We start from the raw sequence: 21,588 nt of genomic DNA, 5'->3' as shown, positions 1-21,588 counted from the left end.
TCGCGGAAAAAATATTTCAGAGTTGCGAAGCCGATTTTAATTCCAAAACACCATGAATCAACCCTTGATTCTTCTAAAAAAGTTTATGTATGCTTCAAACTTTCCAAAAAATATAAGTATTAGGTAATTCACGTTGAAATTTTCCAATGAAAACTTTTATTTTCAAATTAGGATAATCTCGCCATTTATATTTTATGGAAGACTGGACGAGTGCCCAAAATTATTTACTTTATTTCCTGTTTTTAACTATAAACTTAACCTCGTGTTATATAGATATACATTGTTTGAAAAAAATTTGTTCCACGAAATTTAAGAGCAAAACCTGATTTAGAGTTCAAAACGATTCTGCTCTCCTCGCCAGTGCTTTATTTGGTAAAGGCTAAGCAAGAAAAAAACCTCTCATTGTCTTTGTAAATATGCAGAAATAAAAAGTGAGACGGACGCTTGTTTCATCAACCCAAAGGACCAACAGTTATAAAATTTAAATCTTTTGTTGATTTACACAATCATTTACTTGTACATATAGATGGCCCGTAAATTTTTGTATTAATAAAATTAAAATTGGACAAAATACCTCATACGTCGGGAAATGTGCACCACTTTTTTTAGAGCGGACGAAAATATTAAGAATACAAACAACGTTGTGTGATGAATAAATAAAATAAATTGTTCATGTGTGTAAAACTGCGGAAACTTAATGTTGTAAATAACAAGCAAAAACGAAAATAAAACGTTATTGGTGTAATCATCTGATAATGGATTGAAAATTTGATTGAAATTGAAAACCCTTGCAATAATTTTAATAGTGCCAATTGGAACATTTAAAATCTCTTTGAAAACACTCCAAAACTTACAGAGAACAATTCAGAACTAAGCAAACTTATTTTAATCAAATAATACAGTTTTAAATTCTATTGAATTAATTTCTTCGTATTCTGGAATCTGAATTCCAGTGGCATTTTACTTTCTTTTGGGTTAAAAAAAAATATAATAATTAATAATTCCTTTTAGCATAAAACAGGGCGGCAGATTATATTTGTTGAGTCTTATAAAGACGCAGGAAACATTCTAATTGAGCAAACAAAAAGAGTAGTAAATATAGCGGCTGAGAGCGATTCTCTCTCCGGCGAAGTGTGTGTTCAATCGTTTACTGCGACGGATGGAGCGAGTCCCCAGAGTCGGTAATTTCCGCCTGATAAGCTTAATAGTTCTTTGTTGTGTGGTGGAGAGAGAGAGAGAGATCCATTTGTGCGACCCACCCACTTTCTCTCTGCTCTTCTTCGCCAACACGCTGCAGTTATCAATCTGGTGTCCCAGGGGCTGCCGCTGACACCGGTTCCGCTTTAGCGCCAGATTAGGCAGCTCTCTTGCATTTCAAATTAATGCAGCTGCCACTCTCTTTCTTTCCTCTCCTCCCCGGCAATCACTGATTGTATGTGTGCGTCTATTATTAATGTGAACATTAATCGCGCGACGCGAGACCGGCTAATAAAGTACCCAATTACAGTGTCTTCTATTTGCAAAAGACAGCAGGAGCAGGTTTTGAAATTAATTGGCATTAAAGATCAAGAGTTGATATACACCTTTGATTAGCCAGGCGAGTGATAAATAATTGTTACTTGGGTCTAATTACTTATTAAAAAATAGGACACAATCCACATTCAATGTGAATTCTTTTTCAATATAAAGACGCCATCCAATGACGGAGTAGTTTCTGTTATAATTATTATAATCATTTATTTATTTAATTGGTTTGGTAAACTGTGATACTATAATCTGAGCATCCGTAGTCTAGAAAATGATAAAAAGTTTGCCATCAATGTTATTGGAAATGAAGAGATCGGGCGTTTCCTCGTTGTTAATATTGTTAATAGAAAAATCACCAGTTACGATTACAAATTGTGACCCTATTTGATGAGCAAGAAAAATAAAAAATAAATCATCAAAATTGAAAAACACTAAATTTAAACATATAAATTGAAATCCTAGAAACGCAAATTCAAGTTTTGGGTTCATAGTGGCGTACTAGGTTGCTTGGTGTTGGGCCCGTATCGAAGAAATCGACACTTGAAGAGATCGGGCTTTTCCTCGTTGCAAAACATTGTTTTCATTAAAAGACAAAACGGCTCTGAGCTGTTCAATTTTGATACGCTTAAAATTATTTACATTGAATTATTCTATAACAAAATTAGTTTCTGATGATAAATTAATAAAGAATTAGAATGCCACATTTCAAATTCTCTAAATTGAACGGCTGAGAGGAAATGTCTATATAAATTGGCACGATGCATCCATTCTATGGTCAACACCTTAGGTGATTTTGAGCCTTCTAGACCCATGTTTGATTTTCACACGCAAGATCAAAATTGAGCAACCTCATTTTTCATCATTTCTGCATTTATAACTTTTATCGCTTTGGATTTTGATAAAAATGTAAAATACATAGTGTGCAAAATTAAATTTTCTACAAGTTTTGTTTGAAATATTTTTTTCCTAATGGGCTAGAGCTTAAAATAAATGAAAAAAATGACAAAAAGTCGACTTTTGTTCAAACGCATTTGAACTTTTTGGAACCAAAAGGGACTTAGATGAGGTTTTTAAAGCTTATTAAATTTTCCTATCGATTGGTATTACTATCATGTTTGTAAAAGAAAAAAATACTAAAGGATTTTTTTATGCAAATTGAAGTCACGTGTCACGTTTGTGTATTTGGGGGGGTGTAAGGTTGGCTTTTTCATTTTTATATTTGAATGTGGAAAACGAGTGGCAATCGGATAATTTTTCGCGAAATTGCAACGCGGGCGAGTGCGTGGATGGCTGTGCATGCATAAATGATCATTAGTGCTCTCATTTTTACTGTAGGCAATTATTTTTTACGACGCAGAGTGAAGCTCGTAAAGCTACACAACGCCGAGTTCCAGCAGCAGCAATTTGCGGAGCAATTGCTTTTGCTGCCGGCATTCATAACGGGGCGGCGCGTAATGAGCTTTGAAGGCGGACAGAGGGTGTGGAGCTGATAAGCGAGAGAGCAATAGCGCCGATCCCCGTCCTCTCGCACACACACACACACCAGTTAATTGTGTCCCAAGGTGCGCATTATATAAGCGCCATTTTGCGGTTAATGTTTAGCCAGATAGCATCGCCCCATTCGTACGCCAGCTCAACTGGACACCGAGCTCAATTTCCGCCCAGAACGTCGCCGCAACAACCTTTTGCTGTCAGCTTTGTACCGTTAAAAAGAACAAGCAGCTTAAATAATAATAACATTGTCTTAATAAATTTTTGTTAAAAATATTTTGAATTTAATTTTTTCTTTTAAAAAAGTCAATACCCGATTTATCAATCTTCAATCGAGGAGGGTAACTCGGTATAATCAAGCAAATATCTGTGGCAACGATCTGATTGTGGAGGAAATTAAATTAAAGAAATCTATCTAGAAACATCTATTTTATGACCTGAACGAGTTTTAAAGTTTGAATTTTCGCTAAAGCATCTCCTTAATCTCAATTCAGATAAAAATCCAATTCCTTTTATTGAATTGAACTGAGTTGAACTGTGATAATTTGTATAATGATGTTGATGTCATTTTTATGTTCGCGTTGTTTGACGATTACCAATGAATAAAGAATAAATAATTATTGGGGTGGTTGTACTTTTCTTAAAGATCCACTCCGGTCATTTATATTGGTCTTTATTCTGAAAGATTGCTAAATTTCGAATTTATCTTGTGAAAACACTATTTGAAAATTCCAAACCGTTGCGTCTCAATCAAAAGAAAACCTAACTGATGGATCTGATTGGCTACTCAATTCTCACACGTTTTTCGCGCGAATCACTCGTTTTTAGGTTTTCTTTTGATTGAGACGCAACGGTTTGGAATTTTCAAATAGTGTTTTCACAAGATATACTCGAAATTTAGCAATCTTTCAGAATAAAGAGCAAGACCGGAGAGGATCTTTAAATTGATATAAAGCATTTTACGCCTGGATAAATATAATACATATAAAGTCTGTATCACAGGCATATTATTTTTGTTTATTTGACAAAATTGTTACATTGTTTTTTACATTCAATTGTTGAAAAACAAATTTGAAGAAAAAATACAGCTAAAACTTCTGAGATCAAAAAGAACCCATCCGCCGCAGTGAGCCTCGATCGACTAAGTTTTCATGTATTGATTCAGATTTTGAGTCAATTATGTAATAATAGGAAAAAGGTCAAAATTAAGCACTCTCTCCAAGAAATAAGATGTTTGTTTTACGCATAAAGTTTCGGTCTCGTTTATAAGTCAAAGAGAGCGTCTGCTAGGAGGGAGAAAAGAGAGCTTGCCGTATAATTGCTTTACTCCACTTTATAGGTAGTTAAGTAAGTCTGCTGGCAACCGGCCGGCCGGCTTTCCATTCAATTAATAGAACACTTAAAAAGTAAAGAGCGCGCAGGGTGGAGTTTCAAAGAACAACGGCGGCCTCTCTCATTGAGCGCCACCTCCAATCAAGAACGTTCTCACTGCAAAGCAGCTAGGGGAATAAATTATAATCAGAGCTAACTCTCCAGTTTCGTCCATAATTACTAAACTCATTTACTAAGCAACACAATAACTTGTTTACTTTGCATAATAGGCAAACTTAAGAAAACTTTCACTCTCATACAAAAAAAGCACAGATTTATTTAATAGGGGTCTGGAGAGATTTAGTTCGGAAAAGGGAGGACGATAATTTTTGTGTTGTTCTCGGCGGCTGCGTTCGCTGTTAGGCCTAATGACGCTTGTAATAATGAAAACAGCAGAGGGTTAGCCGGGCAGTGACTGAGAGTGAGGGAAGAGAAGCAGAGCGGCTGGAGGGAGTCAATTAAAGAGCGTGGGTGAAATCACAAGGGCTTGAAATTGAATCTGCCCAACTAGCACTACTAGCGGCGGGAGAAAAATTGGAATTTTTCCGACCGAAATAAGCGGGATGATTTTCAAGAGTGTAACGTGACACGCGCGCGCGAGACTATAACTAATTTCAGTCGTGCGCCACCGACCCCATCCAAATAATGCGCTAATGCCTCCCCTGATTACATTATAGACATCTGATCGTTTTGTGCAGTGAATCACAGCTCCAGATTTCTCCCAATGTGAAAAATATGCAACTGACCAAATGCTTTGAACGGTGAATTTCACCTTTATATCTTAAAAATGGATATCAAAAGAATAAATTTAAATTTGCAGTACAGCAAAATATTTTAATTATTTTTGATGATAGATTCCATTGAGGCTCATTGCGGCTGATGGAGTCTATTTTATCTTGGTAGTTATTTCAAAGCCTTTTTCGTAAAAAACAAATTGTTTAATGGAAAAATAAACAATAATAATATAATAATAAATTAAAAAAAGCTATATTTACAGTTACCAGATTCCATAAATCAGTTCAATGGTTCATCAGTTAATGGTGAAGTGCTCTAAAATTGTGCCAAAAAATTTAACCTATGAAAGTAAAAAATGCTCATAATTCTTCGTTTCGGTTGAGATCCCTTAAGTTTTCAAAATATACAAAGTGTATGAAGCTTATAAACTGGTTATTAAAAAAAAAATATTTGTAATTTAATGCTGCATTACGGTCCCTCTATCAAATGATATCATTTCTCGCATTAAATTGGACACCCACCACCAATTACAAAGGAGGCAACCTGCGCGACTGTCGACATGCTTGCCTTGTCCACAAAGCAGCGTATAAAATGGCATTTAATCCCCCAGGCCCGGAACGAGAGAGAGAGAGCGAGGGTCTCAAATTCGATGATGTGGTCCCCGGAGAGGAGGAGAACAACAAGTCCCTGCTGGATTCGTTATAGTCAGTGTCATTAATAGCATATAATTCGGCGGCGGGGACACACGATGGGTGTCACACACGTGCGGCTACCAAAGCAGAGACCCTCTCCTTTCTTTTCTGCAGAGGGATGCTGTTTTTAATTTCTCGCCTTTATGGTCACAAACAATTTATGCCGCTTTCCTCCCTATAATCTCTTTTATTATCCGCCCGCTTCCGTCCCGACTCGTTAACTAATTCCTCTGCGAGGCATCAATCCAATCAACTGCTTCTTTTGTACACTCTCAGATGATGTATAATTGCATTCAGGCCATAATACTGTTGAATTTCTGTTTTCCTTTAATCCAGCTCAAGTCAATCAGAGTTCGAAAGCTCTGCAGTGAAGACTGATTTCATTACGCAGTCCAAATCTATTTTATTTATTCACCGTTCAGATATAATGTGAGGAGAAACGTAGATTTTATTGATGCGTGCAAGACATAATTTTTCAGATAGCAAAAATTTATAGTACTAGGAATTGTATTAAGATGTTTTAGGTGATCATGAGTACTGGAAAGTTGCGCCAGTAAAGAAAATTGTATGTGTCCGAATTTTCTTTTTTTCTAAATAATATTGCAAGTGCTTTCTATGCATTGTTCTAGTTAGTTTCCCTGGGGACTGCTCCTTTTAAATGTGTTTAAAGTGCTCATAATAGACATAAACAAGAGCAATCATATCCGTCGCTTTCTCTCTAGACTCTGTATCGCTCTCCGCGGGGAGGCAACAGCCCCCTTTGGAGAAGAGAGCCAAGTTGCCGCGACATCTGGTCGGCACTCTGCACCCCGGCCAAACTACCCCCTTCGCCGGCCAAGTCCCAGGAGCAACAAGCTTCCTAGTGTCAACATACGAGTTGTAAATAAATAAAAGCAAGCAAATGATTCATACAGAAATTTCCGTCGGCCAACCCTGCTCCACTATACTCTTCTTTCCTGATTGCTGTTTAAATATTGAAGTAATCAACGCATCCAACTCGATTTGAATTAAATTACTTATGGGTGTAAAGCTCTCCGGTTTTATTTTATTCCACGGCGCCCCTCTCGCATTTGCTCTCTTGTTAAGGACCTGGCTGGCTGGCTTCAATTTTCCGTCTCACTGAGGCCTTTTAGACCCACACCAAACTGCTCCAAATTGTCAATTTGGAGGCACGCGTGGAAAGAATTATGCCTAACTGCCTGTCAATGCCGAGCAGGAAGTTTTTTTGTCGAGAGAGACGGAAGGAAGACTCATCCAAGCACACATGCGTAAAGAGGCGAACAGAAGAAGGCAAAAGCAGTGATCAAAAGGAGCAATAACTTAATTGGTAAGAAATCCTTTGCCGAAATATTCTGGCAAATATTTTCAGCCTAATACGTATTTGTTGGTTTAATGTTACTCAGTCAAAGACTTGCAGAAGTTGCGAGTCCTATTATTCTTAATTTACAAGTAGGTTGATATCATTTTAATCAAAAATGTCTAAACAGGACACAAGAAAAATTAAAAAATGGAAAAAAATCAGCTCAAAGTGTGTATCAATTAGCCCAATATCAAAAGAGACACCAAAGAGAACCCACAATTTATCTTTTAAACTTGCTTTTTTGATAAATTTTTAAAGGGCCAACAGTGATTGTTCAAGAAATGTCCTGCTTTTTATAGAATCTACTTTCATTGAGTGCCCCCTAAGGGAAAGGGATCAAGTTTCATAACGTGTGTATGTGGCCGGAAAATAAAGGACTCTTTGTCAAGCTAATGAAAATATGCGGCTTATGACGAACTAATTTGATTTGCACGCTGAAATATAAACAATGCAGTTTACATATTTGCGATGAGAAACCAGAAGTCGCAAATATTGGCTATGCGCAGAGAAAGAGAGAGAGTAAATGGAAATAGACGCTTGATTGGGGCCCCGCCGAGGGTTGCAGGGTGGGGGTAGGGGATCAAAACCCTCTCGACTCGACGACAGCACTTTAGGCGCCGCGAATAAAAGCTTAAAAAGCTGCCGGCGGCCCAAACGCATTTACATCAATATTAAAGTAAATGACCTTGTTTGCGAAGAAACAACCCCGTGGGTATTCCGTCCCTGCACAGTCCCTCACCAATCCATCGCGCGACCAGCAGCTCATTTTATTTTGCTTTAATTTATCTTTAGGAAAACACACGTGTGCTTGTTTGCGCTGCGGTTGGCCAAGTATAAATTGAAACTCACTATAGCTGCACTGCTGATTATCGGCGGAGGGGCGCAAAACCACCCCAGTCGCGGCAGCGGCGGCGAAATTGATGGATGGTTGGAATGAAACACGTCGAGCGATGCGCGAGCTTAATGACGATATAATTGGCTTTCGTTATCGCATCTTTCCCAGCGCTGCCGCAACCCTTGACAGCTCTTTATCAGATTTGATGCCAAGATTTAGTCTCCAAATTGTGTGGCAAGTCGAGTTCTTTATTATTATTGTTTATTACTCTCTGACAAACACGCAAAAAGAGAAGTAAAGAAATAAAAAGGTATCTCGGCAAGCCAACAAGTATCAATATTTTTACCAAAAATAATAAGAAAAAAAATTCACCCCTTTAATTATGAGACAAGGATCATAGAACCGCGCTTAAAGGAGTGCATTAGTTATTTTATGGCCCATCAATATTTAAGTAATATTTTTTTATTGAATAGTAACAAATATCATAACATCAGTGACTTTGTAATGATTCTCAATTTAATTTTATATCAGTTCTATAAGACATGAACATTAATTTGCATAAGTCTTTAGAACATTTAAAGATTTAAATTACAATTTAGAGAGAACCCTAGCTGTTGCTTAGGGCATGGGAAAAACTATTTAGTTTGAATTTCTTGTTTTATTGAAATTTGCTTGTAGGGAAATTTTTATTGGATCATATTTTTCCATTTGTTGGAGAAGGAAGCCTTTTTTTAGGATTGCGAGCGCAGCCAGAGCGAAAGTAAATAAATTATGGAAGAGCATTAGTGACACTTCTCTTATTTTCTGCTTCTTTCTTTTTTCCAAAGCGCCGTGAGAGCGAATTATTTGAGTGTGTATTTATACAGGACGCAATAAGCGGCGTCTTCTTTGCTTGTTGAAAGGTGGGTAGTTAAAAGTCCAAACACCATTAGAGGGCCTCCCTCGCACACCCACCTTCCCGTCCCAGCTGCTGTTTTATTCGCTCTCTCGTCTAATGCATTTTTTAAAACCCTCCGCCTTCTTCTGCTTCTTCTTCCCTTTTTTACCCATGCATTTTCACACTTGCTTGCGCTCCTTTTTTTATTGCTTGGGTTCTTAGAATTAAATCGGTTGGCAGGAGTTTACTGCTGCAGGGGGCACTCTCTCTCGCAACTCCGTGCCTTTTACTTTAAAAATTTGTACCTTTTTAGCAAAACTAGTTCTCCCCCATCCTCCACTTCATTATTTGTGCTGGAATAAAAGAAGTGCTTCAGCGGGGCTGATGTAGCAAATTTTTGGTCTGTCAAATTATAACTTTCTTCCAGCAGTTGGTGATTTCACTCCTCGTTCTACGGATATTTGTTCCCAAAAGCATGCACCAAAGCTTCATAGATCATCACTACGAGTTTGAAATTTGTGGCTTATGTTAGAAATTATTGTTTAACTAATACGCTGTGCGGACGTAAAGCAATATAGATTTAAACAGAATTAATGCTTGTAAAAAATGCGGAAGAACTGTTTGAGTGGTAAATTATTGCAAGTAAATAATTATGAATATTACATCACATGGGAAGCTGAGAGATTACTGCAATTATTGGAGTGATTTAAAGAAAAAAAGCAATGTTTTTAGCATAAAAACTAAACTTTGTTATAAAATATATGTCAATAAAGATCAATAATATTAATAACTTTAGTTTTTATTGTGAAAATGATATTAATAATATGTAGCATTTGTACTGAAAATTTATTACAATTGATTATAACGTGCAAGTTTGAGCGGAAGTAATGCCTCCAATAGATAAAACAAACCGACGCACAAAAGCCAATTCGCTTAATTTAGAATCAATTTAAAGCAAGAGCTCTTAAGCTGGTCGGATAAGTAACAGGACGAGCAAGTGGCAGTTCTATTATAAAAGTATTTATGGAGAGACCGATCCGACGAGAGATAAAAGGCGAATTCGATTTATTAGAGGAATCCGAGATGGAGATAAATCGGGGACATGGAAACGAATAAGGAGGAGAAAGGAAAAGAAAGAAGGAGAGACGCTTTAGCAAATCTCCGCTAACAAAAAAGGCAATTTGGCCAAAACGAGAGCGGGAAGGAGGGCGCACTGGCTATTATGTTTATCAGGCGGCGCCAAATGACGCAGTTATTACACCAGAGTGCGATTGTTTCAACAAACACTGATGAGAAACCAACAATAATGATTGTGTGTGTGCGCGCGCGAGCTCTTATTTCCTCGGCGCTCCTTGGAGAGCCAGGCCACAGAGCAAAGTGCCGAGGGTTGAGGAGGGTTAAGCGAGATTCCCGAGCCGCCTTATCCACCGTCAACAAATTAATTCTAACGACCAAAAGAATACGATTGTGCTCTAAAACCTTGGATGCTGAATTATTGACTTTTTAATCATATCATGTCATCAATTAATATTTAAAAATTTTATTGTTGCTATGCCAGAATGTGTTGGACAAAAAAGCAATTTAAGAAGAAAATAAAAAATAATGCTAAGGGAAAAAAGCGATTTTATATATGAGAAGAAAAAAATGGACATACATCATAGTGATTTAAAATTTTTTTCCCCTTTTGATCTTAAATATTCAAAACAAGTTCCAGAAACAATGGCAGTAAATTATTACCATTATTGGAAGAAAATTTGAAATTTTAACTTTGGGTGTTATTTCCCCCTCTACCGATTCAAACTTCGGATGCGCGAAGCTTGCATCACAATATTTTTGAATTTAGCGAAACGTTTAAAATTGATCTAAACGTGTCTACGTCTACAATGGAAAAAATAACGGACAGGAGAAAAAAAATTTATAAGAAAATATCTGACTCAATCTTATCAGTGCTTATCACCAGCTTAATTTCTTAAAAGTTTCAGGTTAGATAGATGAAATTCGATCTGGATTACGCCAGAAATTTTAATGTGAGTAATACTCACATTAAAATTTCTGAGCATACTTACTGAGTATGCAACTAGTATAATATACACGTCCGGCGGGTTGCCTACCTTCAAAACGTGCAGGCGCCGTATTTTCTAGTCAATATTTGGATTCCAAAAATGTTTAATACACTTAGATTGTTGATTGACATGTGTACAATATAAACTTTAAAATCAGTCAGGGGCATAATATGTGATTTAAAATTATTGTTGGAACAAAATATTTTATTTTTGCTTATGGCACCCGTGAGCTTATTGGGTCGGTCTCTTGCCGAAGTCGAGCACCCTTAGCACATTTGTGCTTCCCAACCAACCTGACCCTTGTTCAGGGGCTTTCTAGTAGATTTGGTGGTGCTCGCATGGGCCCCCCACCCCCCTTGAGACCTTACCCCTTGACCCGGCCTTGCCACGAAGGACTTGGAATGAAACGCAGGCATTCGTCACACAAGCTGAGTTCTTCCAGCTTGTGGCACGGAGGAAACGTGGCAAACCTCCGAGTGCGAGTCGGTACAGCTTGCGCCATACCTCCCAAATTCCCGACGTGTCAGTCGAAATGTTATCAAAGATTCGCATACCAGAGACTTTTTCTCCCGAAAAGAGCCTCAGGCTGATCATTGATCCCATGATGGCCAAGGAACCCACTGATTAAAATGCAAGCATTCTAACCACTGAGCCACCGGGCTTGGTCAAAATACAAATCTTATAATGGTAAACTTGCAAAGGTGTATTTGCTGGAGAGCCGAAATTTGGCCTGGAGCGATTGGAGGCAAAAATGATTCCTGTTTGGCCATTAATTTGCCAGATTGCCAGCCGAGGCGAGGAAAGAGCGATCTGGCGAATGAAAAAGGAGCGAGCGAGTTTAATAAATGTTGCAAAAGCAATGTTTCGAGAGTGGAATTCAGCTGGCGCGAGGTGTTCGCAGGCAAGCGGCGGCGGCCCTTGGGGGGAGCCACGTAATTGAACCAATGTACAGCGTGTTGCATAATTTAGTGGCTGTTGAGAAACGCGCCGGCCAGCTTTTTTACGCCCCGCCTGCTGCTGCTATAGAGAAAAAGCAGCCCTCTCTTTTTTTCATTTAATTGCTAAAATCCCCCTTGCCCTGCTGCAGATTCGGAATCGCGGGCCAAAAGACGTGTGCAGTTTTGCCGCATGCATATTTCAGAGCGGCGCCGTTTTGTTCTATGCAAACGTTGCCCGCGGAAAAATTGTCCTCTGGAGGGAAATGAAAGGAAATGAAAGGTTTTCCCGCACGCTCATAATTGGAAAATCGCTGCTTTGAATTTTGCATGACGAAAAAAAAGCGCAAAGCTGTTGGTTAGTTTTCCCCATTTCCGCCAATCACGCCATCTTTTCATTTAAATAACATGAAAAAAAAACAAAAAAACGTTAATAATTAAAAAAACCCATGAAATTATTTTTTGTTTGGATTTTGTCACGCCGTAATTAAGTTGGAACTACGCTCAGCAGATTTAGCAGAGGTTTGCTAAAACGCCTGAAATTCGACGAATTTTGAATGCAGAAAAAATAAACCAATCAATCAGAAAATTGCGGTCGCCGTGGTAGTTAAAAAAATGACATTATCAAAGAAATTATCACTGGAATTTCAACACAAATATTGATCTCTGAGGTGAATTTATTTACTCAAAATAAAATATTGAGATAAATATTTCATCGATATTTAATATTCATTAGAATTCACAATAATCAAAAGAGAAATTTAATTTTGAAACATAATTTTTCTAATTTTTATTATCATTCTTTTTTCGATAGTGTGGGCGTTTTAGCAGTGCTACTAAATGTTAATCCTTTCTTCCCTTCTTTACCAATTAAAAATTTCTTGTTATGACCGAGAAGAATAAATAATAATAATAATAATTATTATTTTTTTATTTGAAAGAGATATTTATTGTTCGAATGGTACAAGTCCAGCCAAGCTAAAAAGCTTATAGGCTCATGTTAACTGACAAGCACATTTGCTCGGCAGTTTTTTAACAAAATATTATGCACAATCTATTACATATAAGCGTGTGTGTGTAATTCAGTTCATCGACAAGTATAATCTTTTTATTTTGTATTTAACTTCACATTTTCTTTGCAAACTTCTCAATTCAAGTGGTAAGTGATTCCATAATCGTGGCACAATATATATTTAACAAGTTAATTTTGATTTCTGTTTTAACTTTTGTGAAATGAAAAATGAAAATTATGGGTTCTCTTTTGATGTCCGGTGTTTTAGCAGACCTCTGCTAGTTACAATTTCTGATCGTTTAATTTGCTGTTCATATTGACTTTGAATAGAATAAACAATAATAAAACATGTGATAATCAAAATTAAAAAAAAAATAAGAATACTTATCATCTTTAAATTTTTATAAAAATATTTATGATTGATTGAAGTCAACCCTCTCTCCACAATTTTTTTTTCTCCTTTTTAATAAAATTACTAAAATTATAGGGTTGGAACGTGATATCTGATATGGTCTCAGATTAAATGCGTATCACATTGGTGAACAACAATTCATTTTCTTTTTTAACAGCGGAATCCAATTGAAGAATTCATTGCTTAAGGATATCGTTCAAATTGCCTATTTTTGCAGCACTTACAAATTTGATCCCCCTGGAGAACACCACCATTAAATCGGGCTCTCATTACTTTTTAAGCTGACACGGCAGGCAGGGAAATGAAAAGGAAAAAGTGGCTGGACGAAAGTGGCGGTGGCGGTAAAAAGCAGCAAGCAAGGCAACCAACATGGCGGGTTTGCTAAGATTCGCCACACGCTCGTTGCGTAGCCATGACAACCGTGTCTCTCTTTCATAAAATAAGCAGCGAGGTGCTGCGGAAAATGAGAGGGAGGGGGAGATTATCAGCTCATAGGGGTGGCCGGTGTGATTATTATTTCATGCACCAGCCGGTCAAATGATTATCATCCTGTGGCACCTCTCGTTCATATTTCATTTTGGACTTTCGGCCAAAATTTCGGCTACGCAAAAAGTATACAATGATATAAAGAGAAGTCACGCGTGTCGGATTAAAGTGGTCGTGAGAACTGCGGTGAGTGGCAGTCGGAGACGAACGGCGTTTTGCAATTAGCATGAAGCTCTGCTGTGACCACACACGCGCTCCGGCTCTCATAACGTAAATACTCCTCATACCGAAACACAACGGACACATTGTCTCGCAAAGAGCAGAGGCGAAAGGATTATTCCGCTGTCGCAATGGCCCTTGAAAGCGGCTGGCGTCTCCGAAAAGATGCTTTAGGGCTACTAACTCAAGGAAAACTTCCAAATACAGAAGAAATAAAAAATAAATAATTTGCAACTAAATCGATTTAATGAAATTTAATTTAAGATGCTGTAAAAGAACAAATTTTTATCCGCGCCCCCTCTGAAGAAGAGTTTGCACTGTTTTGTGCGAAGAAAGGATTTTCCTTCAATGATGGCGGCCACCATTTAAATTTTCAATTCAATTCATTTATTCTCTCGCAACAAGTCAAACAAAAATTGAAAAATCACATTGGGAGAGAATTGGCAGCCAGCTCTAGTAAACAACTTACTAAAACTCATAAACTTAATTTGAAAGCAATTAAAGTGTTTCCAACTTAAACCTACTCGCTGAACTGGAGCCGAGTTTCGAGAGGAATTCAGTTCTGGGTTGGGTCCTTCTTGTTTCTGTTGCGTTATAAACCAAATTTTAATCTGTTTAGATAATTTGCAGCATAAGAAGCTAGTTATGAGTTGGCTCCGAAATTAACGTCTGAATCATCTTTCGCTGCGATCTGACACTTCTGACAGAACATTTACAACAAGCTCTCTTGTGAATAGCCCTATTGCATTCGCCATCAAGTGAGACACACTCTAGCTGTGTGAGAGTATTCTATGCGTATTATCTCTTAAGGACAGATTAGGGGTGCATTGGCAATGCTCTCTATTTTTCGTCCCCTCCACTCACTTATCTTGTTATTTTAACTGGCGTGTGTTTCGCACATTTCATTGTTGCAGCAGCAATCCGTCCGTCCACCATTCGCCCACACGCAAATAACGCACCATATAAGCATTGTTTGGTAGAAAGAGACCGAGTTTTGGACCGCGCGTGGAAAGGCGATTTGCGTCCAAAAAGGAATTCATTCAAATGCGATTCTGAAATTAAGCTGGGCACAGTTGTTTAGATTTTGAAATAAGCACTGAATAGGGAGATAGAGATAGAGAGAGAAAAGTTTGTAAAAGAAGGAAAATCTTCTAAATTAATCTTCTATTAATTATTCATGAAACTTATTTTGTTCTATATGTTTCAAATGGGGCGCGTCGCAGTGAGTCATTATACATCGTGGTGACGCCTCATAAGTCAATAAATATCAATAATAATGAAGAACCGCAAAATTTTCAGATCTGCAAGTGCTTTTTTTAGAAGACCTTGATTAATGCATTACAGAAATTATTGTTAATGTTATTTCATCTAAACGGAACGAAGAAATTTTCCAGATTACTGAATTTCATTTCAACTTGCAAATTATATTGTTCTATTTTCCATACTCATTCTCTCCGAAGTGTTCCAACTGACAAGAAAAATAATGAATATTTGTGTTAAACTGTGATTTATGTTTGTAACCGTGCAAGACAACTCCTCCGAGAGCTCAATTTCAAATTTCACCAGCACTTCTCTTCATATACCCAAGAGGGTGCATCTCTCTGTTGCGCTGACAATGAATTCTGCTCGTTAATTCGCGGCTCTCGCGAGATGCGAGTTATGATTAATCGCTGCCCGCACACTCCTTTGTGATAAAGGAAGCGTGCAAAATTAATAAGCAATTACGAGAGCCGCCGAGTCGTAATGAGCTGCGAGCACTCTTGCTTCCCCCACAGCTAAAAGTGAACACAACGTGCAATAAAACGAGCAAATAAATTGCTCGGCAATAATTGATGCGCGCGTCTTGTTACTCTCACACATATCAGCATAAATTGCCCAACATATGTGCGACTATGGTAAAAGTGCGTGTAAGGGGTCGCTCGTTACGGTCCCTTATTTTCGACGGCATCCGAAACTCCAAGGGACCTGCTGCACCCCTGCATCAAACAGAAACCGGTCGCTTGAAAACTCAGCGTAATTGTTGCTGGTCAGAGCGTAATTTATTAATTCAAATCACATCATCAAATATGACAAATATGTTTCCATTGTTTCAAAATATTAACAACAAAAATCTTGTTGGCGTGTAAACATTTACTGAGCGTAGGCTGCACAGTGAATATAAGGAAAAATACTAATTCATTAAAAATGATATAAGAAAATTTATAACGATTGTTGTTATATCCAATTTTAAGTTCTTCTTTAATTTTAATTTTTAATTTATTTGAGAAGAAAATTATCTCCACCAAATAAACTATTACTTTCAAGCAAAAAGCGGCAAGAATATGTTTTATTTTTCTACTGAAACCAAGACAATAAATATTTCAAAATATGAATTTATTGTTCTTTATATACACACTGAGAAAAAACTGCATGACCTTTGTGTAAGGCCGCTTGTGAATTTATGTAAGTGCATAGAAGGCGCGACCCTTTTGCGTCCACAACCGCTACTTTTCCAAGTTTTTGGTGGTTACGGCAACAAGGAGAAAATTGATCGTACACCGAGTGTCGAGCGGTTGGAAAAATTGCCAGGCTCACACTTCCTGCAAACCTACACAAGTCGTCTTTCCGCCTCCTCAGCCACAGACCAAAAATCTTTAAACAGTCGCTGCGGTGGCACTTTCTTACCCCAACTTACCTTTTACTCCATTTCATTTTAACTTTAATGCAAGTATACCAAAATCAGGCTTAATTTTGCCTGAAAGTTGAGAAATGGTAAAATTCCTTTTATTTATTAATTCCCTCCCAATCTGATTGATGCAATTAAAAAAAATTCAACTTTTTTACACACAAATTAGCATTTTTCACGGGAAAATTTCCCCACGGTCGAAAAAACAAACATCAAATGTTTAAATTATTTAATTTCATGGAAAAATTGTACTAATTAATCTCTGGTCTAATTTTCTCGCTCTTGTTGTAATCAAATTTTTAATGTATATGAATGAGATATTAGGGCAGATATCAATAAAGTAATATTTGAAACTGTGAGCTCGTTTTTCACCTCAAGAACATGTTCTACGTCGAATGGCCAGTTGTACTTGCACGTGCTCATTCAAGTTATCAAATTTATTATATTTAAGTAAATAAATAATTTTATTGATTGCTCTTTATTGACTTCAGAAAAAATAATACTCTTGAATTTTGCTTGGGACGATTTTGAAGTTCTGTATTTGATTTATAATTTTGCTAGCTCTTTCAATAATTTTCTTAGAAAAAAGAATGGGCTGTGATGTGATTTTAGGTAGTCTGTGTAGAGGCAAATATTTATTTTGACATTTTTATTCACTCGCAAACATGCAATTCCGCGCGCCCCCTCACTGCTTAGGCGGTGGGAACGTCGCGTGTTGTGATGCGCGACTCAAATATGCATGCATGCAAGTTCCCAGCAGCTAAGTGCTTCTCTGTGAAATCTCCACATATACTCTCGCTATCGATCCCAATACGAGAGATGTGTACACACAAAGCCAAAACTCTTAATCCGGCCGCGGCGGCGCTCCCTAAAACGTTGCCTGCACCTTCGCAGCCGGCTTAAAAGTGCCACTTTCGGCACAAGTGCTTGACGCCTGCTCTCCGACACCTCTTCGCCATGTTATTTGCAAGCGAAAAAAAAGAGCGCGACGGGAAAAATTGATCTGCCCGGCTGCCAGGAAATAGAAAGGTCATGCAACACAATTTCCACCACCGGATGCTCACAAAATGAGCACTCATTGCCAATTCCTGCGAATTCAGTTTTGATTCTCGAGTCAAATTTTTTGGAACTGATTGATTATTATTATTGGAAAGTGGAATTGAGTTATAGATAAAATTGATTCGAGTCGCCAACAGTACACTGCATAGAAATGTCGGCGTTTGTGAAAACTTCATTGGTCGCATTTGTGGTGAGAAGTTGGAAATGTATTTTGAAAAAATAACGAAGTAAAATTTCAGATACTTTTTACAAGTGGTAAAATGGCTAACAGCCTGCCAAATAATGTGAAATCAAACAACGGGAATGTTGGTTTGGTCCAAACTGCGACAAGATTCATCGGCAGCGCCATTCCTGTGTCATTTTTTCAGCCAAGTATATTTTCCAAAATTAATTAAATTAAATCTATCATATTATTCAAAATACAAATTTAATATTAACCGCTGTTTTAGGAATGATAAGAAATATTTTATGTATTATTGCCAATTACAATTGAGAAAATCTACTGTAAATTTCTAATCCATAAATGAATTTGGTCTGTAATAAGTTGTGATTAAAAATGGACCACTTTTTCATTTTTCTTTTATTAATCAGAGCATTAATGATATTAAAATCTTCATTTGATAGATGAGGAGAAGCACAGGTCACGCAGGGCATTTGTTATAAATTGCTGCGGCTTTTATCGCTGCGTTAATGGCCGCAAGCAGAATGTAACGACGACCAAGTGCACGAAGTCCTCATCAGGCCTTGACCTGTCACTCCCGACCTTGCCGACCCTGCCCCCTGTGGACACGGGTTTGTTAGGGGCGATTGGCAACGCGGCCGACTCGCTCTTAGGCGGCGGGGTCCCCACCATTCCCACCCTGCCAACCTTGCCTCCACTCAACATCAACTTGCCCTCCTTGGGATCAACCATCACCGTTTTAGGATCAACCTGTCCCACTGGGTACACGTCCGACACATCGGCGATCACCGGTGGGTCTGGTGGCGGTCTTTTGAGTGGACTCTTTGGAAAATGAGAAGAAGAAAATTTGAATAAAAATTGAACCAAAAAATATTAGTTTTTTTAACAATACACCAACTTTTCAATTCACTGTTCTTCCTGAGATAGCAATATAAGGTAATTAAATTCATTTACTCCCTTAAGGACTCCTTATTGACATAGTCAAATCAAGTCTTTACACAAATCAGAGCCAAGTTTTGCGATTATCCAAAATGTTTGACCTTCATTGTTGCAAAACTTGATTTGACTATGCCAATAAGGAGCCTCTAAGGCCCTTTTTTAATTTAAGTGTATCTCTTAATTTTTTTATAAGCTAAAAATTCCATACATATTAAAATTATTTCATTATATTTCCAAACAAATGATTAATATTAATTAATCAATTAATAATTACATAATGAAACTGCCCTCAACAAAATTTGCAAAAATTATTATTCTTTAATGACTCTCCTTAAAATTGAAGCTTTCTAGAGCGCTTTCCTTAATTTCCCTAAAGGAAAACAAGCGGCAAAAGTTGCTCACCTAGCCCCATTTTCCAGCACGTAAGGGGTGAATTTTACAACCCTTTTACAGAGGCAGCTTAACAAGCTGCTAAGCTGGTGACGAACTTTGCTATGTATTGCGCCAAACTTTTGAAATAACCCTTTGCACTTGGCGCCCCTAAGATCGCTGGCTGGTAATTTGCAGAGCTGCACCAATGTGCTGAATTTATCATGAGGCCCATTCAAAGTACGGCCGTAATTAGTTCTCTCTTTCTCACTGCGATGATATTACACGCGCCGATGACCCTGGTTGCTTATTATTCCCGCCGCCGCGCGTCTCTCCTGCTCGTTATAATTAGCGCGCCGTAACAAAATGTTTTTGCACCTACTCGGGCACGCAATTCGTAATTAATTGCTCCAAACTGAGCTCATTACCGCACTAGAAAGCGAAACTTTTGTCGCTATCAACCCAATAACCCATGTTAGATTTGCGGCTTTGAGAATAAAAACGTAAAATACATACAGATTTGCTGCTTTTCCACTTTGTGATTAGCAGGAATTCTAGCACCGATTTTTATTGTTAAATTTCACAAAGGGCTCAAAATCCCAGTCATGTACCAAGAAAAACCATTAAAAATACGTTAATAATCCACATACATGGGCAGAGAGCAATTTGCGCTTATGAGCGCGATTGCACGATTTTCAAAATCGTGAGCGCAGAGCGCAGCGCTCATTTTGCGCTCAAACCAAAAGTATAAATTCCAAAATTTCATCAAAAATTGTAACGAAAAACAGTTTTTTTATACGAAAAAAAGCATTGAAACTGATCCCAATTTTGGAAAATTTAAGTTCAAGTTTATCATTTTCAATTGATAAAAAAAAACCCATCTAAATAAATATTTTTTTTTTTTATTTTTTTTATTTTTTTGGGTCAGGCCAAAAAAATTGTCTAATTAGTCAATTTTTCTAGTTATTCTTGAGGAAACAATATTTTTGAGCGCGAAGCGTGAGCGCAAGACTTTCGATTTGATCGCGAGCGCAAAATTGTTGAGCGCATCCATGTATGCTAATTCACCTCTGCACAGCTCCAATGAAAATAAACTTGAACGCATAATTTCCTGGCAAATTTAAACAGCAAAAATGAAAACCTCAAATCCGATCAACCACAAGCCTCTCATATTTTCACATGACTACAAGAAAAAAATTAAAAAATTTTACGTCAGCCTACTATACAAACATTACAAACAAACAAGGAAGTGTAGAGATCGGGCTTTTTGCTCATTGTAAAAATTATTTTGTTTTTATTCAAAAATAAGACAGCTCTACAAGTTTTAGTCAGGGTCTTTTAATTTGTTAAAAAATATCTTGACTTTAGTAATTAGACAAACGAATAAAACTAGAAAAATAAATAATTATATCTTGTGAATTTAATTTTTTTGACAATTCAACATTTCTTTCCTGCTGTGTAAAAAAATTTCTGCTGCTTCTTTATGCTCATCCTTCTATCGGCCTGTAAGTGTCACATTTTAATTTCTTGCCGGCCTAATTGACACGCAAGAGAGCAGCGGTCGGTCGCCAACAGCAAAAAGAAACACGTGTTTCCTTCTGTGGGAAGCGCGCGGCGGGTGGATGTTGTTTGTACCTGCTGCCGGGAGTCGGATGAGAGAATCGGGCCCATTTCAAGCTCATTAAAAATAATTGGAGTTATTAGTTAATTAGCGGCAGACGCGGTTGTTGATTGTGAGCATAAGGAGGCGGCTCTGTTTGCAGTTAACCTGCTGAGGCCCGCGGCGCCTTTGAAGTTGCACCGCGTTCTCTATTAATATTGAATCAACCGACGACTCACAGCCGCCGCTGCCGCTCTTCCCCCTGGCAGTTTCGCATCATCGAGAAAAGCGGCCGCCGCTTAATAAGCGCACCCCTCGAAAGTCTTCCGACCGGCGGAATAGCTCTTTGTGTGTGAGGAACTTAATATACCAAAATGTGCGGCGAAAATTAGTCAAAGAACGTACGGGAAGTATCGCTTTTCAAAGAGAACTTGTATCCCGGATGATTCTGTTAAATGTAGAAAAATGGCCAAAGATGTAATTTGCAATTTTATTCTAGGAAAATATGAGAGTGGATCATGTATACTGAAAAAGTAAGGTTACTTGTAGTAATCGTCACTAAAACAGAGCTTGCAGTTGCTTTTGTGTCATTTTCTTAAGAAACGAGAAAATTAATTAAATTTCACGGAAATTAGTTTGTGCTTTTTCTTCAGATTTTTAATTCAAAATTGTGACGGATTTTGGATCACTAAATTTGCCATCAAAGGTTTAGCTCAAATTCTTTCATCAATTTAGTACACGAGCGCCCAAATGATGAACA

At 37.7% G+C, this 21,588-nt stretch overlaps 1 protein-coding gene across 1 annotated transcript; it reads left to right on the top strand.

Annotated features, from left to right (window-relative positions):
• Positions 1-17,843: 17,843 nt before the first annotated feature.
• LOC132204565 (uncharacterized) lies at positions 17,844-18,755 on the top strand. The gene is made up of 3 exons (XM_059633149.1): positions 17,844-17,929; positions 17,979-18,111; positions 18,364-18,755. The coding sequence occupies exons 1-3, from the start codon at positions 17,891-17,893 to the stop codon at positions 18,753-18,755; spliced, it is 564 nt and encodes a 187-aa protein (XP_059489132.1). The 5' UTR covers positions 17,844-17,890.
• The last annotated feature ends 2,833 nt before the right edge of the window (positions 18,756-21,588 follow it).

Source organism: Neocloeon triangulifer, unplaced genomic scaffold, assembly GCF_031216515.1.
Source record: "Neocloeon triangulifer isolate White Clay Creek 2 clone unplaced genomic scaffold, ASM3121651v1 ptg000022l, whole genome shotgun sequence".
Taxonomy (NCBI): domain Eukaryota; kingdom Metazoa; phylum Arthropoda; class Insecta; order Ephemeroptera; family Baetidae; genus Neocloeon; species Neocloeon triangulifer.
This window is presented reverse-complemented; position numbering and strand designations above follow the sequence as displayed.